This window comes from Nelusetta ayraudi, unplaced genomic scaffold (genome assembly GCF_046127955.1).
Source record: "Nelusetta ayraudi isolate G7.1 ecotype Tasmania unplaced genomic scaffold, CSIRO-AGI_Nayr_v1 ptg000087l, whole genome shotgun sequence".
Classification (NCBI taxonomy): Eukaryota; Metazoa; Chordata; class Actinopteri; order Tetraodontiformes; family Monacanthidae; genus Nelusetta; species Nelusetta ayraudi.
In genome coordinates this window covers 565,603-572,766 of record NW_027466137.1, presented here as the reverse complement: position 1 = coordinate 572,766, position 7,164 = coordinate 565,603, and the positions used below count along the sequence as shown (strand labels likewise).

At 51.9% G+C, this 7,164-nt stretch overlaps 1 protein-coding gene across 2 annotated transcripts; it reads right to left on the bottom strand.

The window, feature by feature from the left end:
* Window positions 1-932: 932 nt before the first annotated feature.
* Window positions 933-6,930, bottom strand: creb3l4 (cAMP responsive element binding protein 3-like 4). 2 transcript variants are annotated; one of them, XM_076045779.1, is made up of 10 exons: window positions 6,606-6,868; window positions 5,966-6,076; window positions 5,649-5,889; window positions 4,427-4,515; window positions 4,271-4,360; window positions 4,043-4,149; window positions 3,013-3,081; window positions 2,809-2,893; window positions 2,527-2,620; window positions 933-2,434 (listed from the first exon to the last, which is right to left on the bottom strand). In XM_076045779.1, exons 2-10 carry the CDS (start codon window positions 6,071-6,073, stop codon window positions 2,142-2,144), a joined length of 1,176 nt encoding a protein of 391 aa, XP_075901894.1. In that variant the 5' UTR covers window positions 6,074-6,076; window positions 6,606-6,868; the 3' UTR covers window positions 933-2,141. The 2 variants fall into 2 exon arrangements, with proteins under 2 accessions (XP_075901894.1, XP_075901893.1); XM_076045778.1 differs by having other exon boundaries at window positions 4,271-4,515; window positions 6,606-6,930.
* Between the last annotated feature and the right edge of the window lie 234 nt (window positions 6,931-7,164).

Here is a 7,164-nt window from a genome sequence, read left to right as displayed (position 1 = left end):
CATGATTTCAGCCCCATTATGTTTGTCATGCAGCTCATTACATAACAGGCTGGTGACACAAAGACCCTCTTTGGATGAAAACAACAACAACCAAAAAAAAGAAGCGGAGATGTGACGAATATTTCTGTGAAATCAGCGCAGTACAAATACTGGTAGGACTGGAGAAGAAGAAGAAGATTCTGAGAAGAACGTCTGAGAAAGTGAGCAGGACCTCTGCCTCAATCATCATCAGCAGCATCCTGCAGACACAACATCATAAGGAACCTTTGTGTCCCTCAAAAACCAGCAACTCTGATTGGTTCTCCTTCTGGAGTCGTTCTCAGGAGATGAAGACCTGCAGAAGGACCCGAGTGATCCCCAGAACATCCAGTTAGTCGTCACCATTGACAACCCAGAGGGCACCCAGCAGGGACCTGTCAGGACTCTTTAACCTTCTGAGGCCCCCTGGTGGGCAAAGGGGAGAACGGCTCTCTCTTTTTCACTCCAGCCAGTCGCTGTCATTAGGACGGAAAACCAACACACACAAATACGTTGTTGAATATTTGCAGAGGTTTCTTGATTCACTGGGTGTTAAATCGTAGTTGTCTGCATTGCACACACACACACACACACACACACACACACACACACACACACACACACACACACACACACACACACACACACACAGCAGTAGCACGGCTGCAGCTGACATTTCAGGGTTTCATTATCATACTTCCAAGGTGGTGGTGGTAGTGACACCTCCCTCTCACCAGGCCAGCAGGGGTAATTAGTCCGACCACACACACACACACACACACACACACACACACACACACACACACACACACACACACACACAGTGTGAGACCAGACAGAATGTCACAGCCTCATTATTACTGAGAGGATCATAAAGAGGAAAAGGCAGGTCTTCATCAGCGTCGTCATCATCATCATCATCATCATCATCATCCAATCAAACTGAAGACCTTCAAGACTCTGCTGTTCACGACAGTCTTCACATCATCGTTGAAATGATCATTTGCACACACTGGTTTTCATCTGGTGCTTTTATTGAGCTCTCACTCTCTCACTCTGCCGAGTCCCAAACCACTGAAGCAACCTCAGATTCCCAGAGACAAAGAAACAAATAGCTGAAGACCTGGGAGCAGGTTCTTCAGCACGTGGCATCAGGTTAAAAGGTTAAAACTGCCTTTTGTTGAAATCAGCTGAGAGAGAGAGAGAGAGCGAGCGAAAGAGAGAGAGAGAGAGAGAGAGAGAGAGAAGGCCACAATGTGAGGGTAGGTGAGGGAGCAGCTCGCCCCCTGTTGGAGACGAGTCACAGCGTCTCAGGGCCCCTACACTCAGGCTGTGTCTCAGTCCAGGCTCTGCATCCTTCCAAGGCTGCGTTGGAAAGGAAGTTGGGTCATAGCACTGCGTGAAGGCTCCTCCCACTTCCCAAAAGTCAGAAGGACGCTCCAAATGCGTACTGGGAATGCGTCCTACTGTTAGCCCATTCCAAGGCTGCACCGCTACTATCCTTCACCTCCTTCTGTATCCCAGGATGCTTTGCCTGCTGCTGCAAAGCATCCTGGGAAGTCGGCTGAAATTAGCGCCATCTACTGGCAAAGACACCACGTATAAATTGAAGTATTGAAATTTCACATCAAGTATTCAGTTTTTAACGCAGGGTTTTTACTGATTTGAACATCCAACGCCATCGTTAGATGGTGAACCAGTGGTTAGCTTGATGCTATGAAAACGTCACTTCCTGGGTTGGCCAGTAGGAAGGAACGGCGGTGACGCAACCAGGAAATACGCCCAAGGCTAGACCGTCCCATATGGTTACCAGGGGGGCGGGTTTGGGTCGGTCCTTCTGGGCCGGGTCCTTGGGAGGACGCTGCCTTCAGACGGAGGACATGACATTCGAAGGATGCAGACCCTGGATTTAGACACAGCACTGGTGTCGTGACCGGCACCGCCATACTAACCATGAATGTCTCTCTGTGATTGGACGAGACTGAATCATAATCAACGTCAAAACTCTTTGATTAAGCTGAAAATCAAGATGTGAAGGGAAAGGAGACGCCACGTGACGGCCAATCCTGGCTGACGACAGCGTCTGTTGCTGGGCAGATTTCGGCTGCTGGTGACGCCAGGATCTACATCTCATCGGCGTGAGTCTTTTGGGCGCTGTCGAGGTTCCCCGACCTGAGGCCCGGCAGCTCCGTCTGCCTGGCAACAGGAGCCGAGCCGTTCTCTGATTGGCTCTCTTCCTGAAACGTCCCGTTAACGCCGAGGTTTCGCACAGCTGCGTCCGCCGGCTCCGGGGGCAGCCCCGCCTTGTCCAGAGGCTCCGATTGGCCGTTGTCAGAGGGCGACGGTGCCGACTCTGACTGCAGCGCCTCCTGCTGGGTGGAGGCGGCAGTGTCTGTCAGGATGTTTCTGGAAATGACTGAGGAACAACAAGAGAAGGAGGCTGTCAGCGTCTGATTGGCAGAGACCCTCCGGACTGTGAGTCATGTGACAGAGGGAGAGTCAGCTGACCTCCTGTCGGCCTGTAGTCGTCGCTGTCAGCTGAGCTCCTGCGGAACGGACTGAAACTGGGCATGATGATCAGACTGAGGGAGACCAGGATGATCTGAGACACACACACACACACACACACACACACACACACACACACACACACACACACACACACACACACCTTTTTTGTCTGCACAGCGGCGCCACCACGTGTCATAGAACAACATGACACCATGTGGTGTCAGTAAGAGTTTGAAGAGCCTGGATCCAGATCCAGGTGAGCAGACACAGGCCACTCACCAGTAGGCAGGTACTGGTCTGGGCTCCTTTACTGGCCGTCTGTTTGACCAGCGACTGCAGTCGCCGCAGCTGAGCCAATAGGGACCTGCGCACATCAAATCAGCCAATCAGAACATCACACATCAACAACAGGAGGAGGAGGAGGAGGAGGTGCAATGAGACATTAGGGAGGTAACGGCGCCCTCTGCTGCTGCCGAGTCGTACATGTTGCGTTTCTCCAGCTGCTCCACCGTCCGCTGCAGCTCCTTGTTCTGAGCCGAGCACGCCGCTGCCCTGTGCGCACACACACACACACACACACACACACACACACACACACACACAGGACCAGTGTGAACTGGGTTTTGTTGGGACTTCTAACATTGTGTGTGTGTGTGTGTGTGTGTGTGTGTGTGTGTGTGTGTTTGTGTGTGTGTGTGTGTGGTAGGGATAGGCGATATGGACTAAGAATTTTAGCACGATAATTTCTGGCATTTATTGCGATAACAATAAAAGTGACAATAAAAAATGTAAAACAATTGAACTCCATCTTTTGGGATTTTTTTTTGATACTTCACTTGAAAAAAAAAAAAAACGCGTTTACGTAAAGCCGTATTTTTTTAAAAAAAAAAATATATTTTTTAAAAAGTCCCGTTTGCGCGGATACGCTGGAAACGGCTGGAAACGATGTAGTACCTATGCCCAGCCTGGTGTGGCGCCGCAAGTTTACTCCCTGAAGGCAGAAGAAGAAGAAGAAGGAGAAGAAGAAGAACGCCTGAAGCAGCGGCTCGCTAACAACATTAGCGCCACGGAGAACAGAAAGAGAGATCGCTCTTGAAAAGACGCTGTGGATAAACGACAGAGTTCAACGTCTGCTTGGAGTTCCTTTACAACACAAAGCCTGAAAAGGTTCCACGCTAAGATCGACTCAGAGTCCTGCCAGCAAAAGTTCGCTCACATGTTTGCGCTTCCTGCCTCGACATCCCGGTGCGCCCACCCAAAAGAAAATAAATAAAAAGTTAAACAGGATGTTTGCAAATCGTTTCCGCTGTGTTTATTTTCACTTTGCACACAATGCACGATGGACTCTGGAGCACGGTGGCTACGCTATCGGGCACGGCGGCTACGCTATCGAGCACGGTGGCTACGAGAGTTTTACCGCGACGTGACATATTCTTCCCACGGTAAAAAAAATTTTTTTTTGACGTGATCGCAAACGCAGATATATGGCCCATCCCCAGTCCGTGGGCGGTACCTGCTCTCCAGCCCGTCAATGTACTCTTTCCTCCTGCGCCGGCTGTCCTGGGCCGACTGCTTGTTACGGATCTTCCTGCGAACTCTCTTCAGGATCTTCTCCTCAGCCTGGAACACAACACCACACAACACAACACAACACAACACAACCACCTGTTAGCGCACCGGGTTTCCCTCCTCCTGACAACGGGGAGGAGGAGGAGGAAGAGGAGGAGGAGAGGAGGTGCACCTTGGTCAGAGGGAGGTTGTTGGGCAGGGACACGCCTTCCTGACTCAGCAGCTTCTGCTCCTCCTCCGTCAGCTGGAGGTCTGGGCGGAGCTGCAGCAGAAGGAGAAGAGTCAGCTGCTGGCCAATGAGAGAGAAGCCCGCAGCGGCGTGTCTCACCAGGTCGCTGTAGGGGCTGGGCGGGGCCAGCACGGGCAGCTCGCTGACCACGCACGAGTCTGCAAACAACATCTGGTGGCTCCACTCGTCTGCAAGGAAGAGACACGACGTCAAGCAAGGCCCCCCCGGGGGTCCGGCTAGCAGCCGTAGAGCACGTCGCACTTTACACCATGCCGCTGTAACTCCCATGATGCATCAGGAAGCATCAGCCGATCAAAAGGAGCTGTGATGTCATGCTGGGAATATAAAAATGTTTTTGTTCATCATTTCTTTGAAAGACTAAAAGACCATGACGATTATTTATTATTGTACTGTCATCTGATGGGGACAATGATTTCTGGGGCCCAATGCCATTTTCTTTTGCTGTAGTACCTCGAGTGGCCACTGGAAAAGAAAAATCGGCGCACTGACCTTTTGTCAGTAGGTGTCCAACTGTGGCCCGCGGGCCAAAATTGGCCTGCAGGCAGCGTCATTGTGTTATACAGCACACGTAGCCGCTAATACTACAAATCCCAGAATGCTCTGCTCAATCAGGACTTTCATTGAAGGACATTAATATGACGACTTCATTGGTTCGTTATTTTTATTTTAAAATGTATTATCAACCAGAAGGCTGCAAATAACAATGAATCATGAACATTTTATTTGTTTTAATGAGTTTTCTTTAAAATGTGAAATTGGGTGCAATATGAAGGTATTCATTGCATAGTATTCAGCTTTGCTTTGATCCATATTCAGGTAGTTTGGCTCATCAATGTTGGACCCAGTTTGACATTTTGGCGCCACTGAGGCTGTGTCTCACTCCAGGGTCTGCATCCTTGGAAGGAAGCGTCCTCCCAAGGTCCCGGCCCAGAAGGACCGACCCAAACCCCGCCTCCTGCGTTAAAAACTGAATATTTGATGTGAAACTTCAATACTTCAATTTATACGTGGTGTCTTTGCCAGTAGATGGCGCTAATTTCAGCCGACTTCCCAGGATCCCAGGATGCTTTGCAGCAGCAGGCAAAGCATCCTGGGATACAGAAGGAGGTGAAGGATAGTAGCGCTGCAGCCTTGGAATGGGCTAACAGTAGGACGCATTCCAAGCACGCATTTGGAGCGTCCTTCTGACTTTTGGGAAGTGGGAGGAGCCTTCACGCAGTGCAGCCTTGGAAGGATGCAGAGCCTGGACTGAGACACAGCCACTGAGTGACTGGCAGGCGCCTGATTGGCTGCTTCTCACCCAGCTCGATGGAGATGACGTCCCCCGGCTCCGTCTTTACACTGCTCAGGTCGTACACCACCTGGTAGAGGGCGGCAGCGGTGGTGGGAGGGGCCTCGACGACCGCCGGGTCCTCCGAGATGCCGCTGTCGCTCTCCGAGGAGGAGCAGGAGGGGGAGGGGTCAGGGGGCGGGGCTCGGGGGAACACCTCGTTAGGGTCGACGGCGTGCAGGACGTCCTCGTCCTCCTCGTCCTCGCTCGGCTGAAACACAGACTGTCAGGTGACCTCACCTGGGGTGGCGCGGAGTGGGGTCAGGTAGCGAGGGGAGGGGACTCACCAGCTCAGGGTCCAGCGCCCACTCCTGGCCGCTGGGCAGCTCGCAGGAGAAGGGGGGGTCCAGCTGCCAGCTGTCTGCTGACACGCCCACAAACAGCTCGCCATCCATCACCTGCAGCGAGAGAATTGAAGCAAGCAGCCAATCAATCAACCAATCAACAAATCAATCATTTAATATAGGATTTGTCATTTCAGGCCCCGCCCCCTTCCGGGAGATCGCTTGCATAGAAACACCTTCTCCCTGCCCAGCCAGGTGGAGCAACAACACAGACAGACAGTTGAGAAGCTGTCCAACGTGTTCTGCTCTTCTATTAACCAAACAGTGCAGCAGTGTAGCTTCCGGGAGTGAAGCGAGTTCTTCCTTGTTCCGGTCCGGTGCGACACCTGGACTCAGCACCAATCAGCTGCTGCTGCTGCTGCTGCTGCTGCTGCTGCTCTCCTCAGTTCTCTCAGCCGACAGCCTCCTGCTTCACACTGACTTCCAGCTCTTGCTAAAGTTAGCCACTGGTAGCTTCACTTAGCTCTGCTGCTATCTGCTGTTAGCCGTCAGATCCGGGACGAGCCGGATCAACAGTGTACACACACACACACACACACACACACACACACACACACACACACACACACACACAACCACTCACGTCAGCTGTCTTCTCTCCTTGTTTTCCTCTGTATCTTCTTCCGGCTTCACAACGTCGGTTCCGTCATCACAGGGCGACCCGCTCCGAGCTGTGCGGCTGCAGGAGAACCGGATTCGCGAATCGCCGCGACCCGGTCCTGGTTCCGTGGTCCGGATAGAGGAGAACTACTGGTCCAGCTGGCAGCTCCAGGAACCTACTTCCTCCTCCTGCTCCTCCCAGTCCACCTCCTCACCTCCCTGACTCCGCCCCTCGACTTCTTCGCCTCTTCTCACCTACAGCACCACAGCTGTTTCACCGCCACCTGCTGTTCACGGACAGACAGTGCAGCGCCGCCAATGCAAAGTAAATGTAGTGGATCGCTTCGTAAAATGGATTTAACTTTATTTGTAGCGCTTTAAAAAAAAACACACACACACACAATAAACATTCAGTGTTGAGGAAAAGCATTTCCGGTTATAGTTTAATAGGTTGACTTTTAAATACATTGTTCAGTGTAGTGCTTCGGTAAGACAACAGCTCCCAGCCTCAGAACCAGCTCAGCTGGAGTCTCAGGGGTGTG

What these genes read in the sequence shown, in the direction of transcription:
- creb3l4 (XM_076045778.1), bottom strand. Translation starts at nt 6,073, where the DNA reads ATGGATGGCGAGCTGTTTGTGGGCGTGTCAGCAGACAGCTGGCAGCTG. An exon ending in ATTGACGGGCTGGAGAGCAG is followed by an intron (nt 3,082 to 4,042) that starts GTACCGCCCACG and finishes GTGTGCGCACAG; the next exon opens with GGCAGCGGCGTGCTCGGCTC. An exon ending in CGACTACAGGCCGACAGGAG is followed by an intron (nt 2,435 to 2,526) that starts GTCAGCTGACTC and finishes GTTGTTCCTCAG; the next exon opens with TCATTTCCAGAAACATCCTG.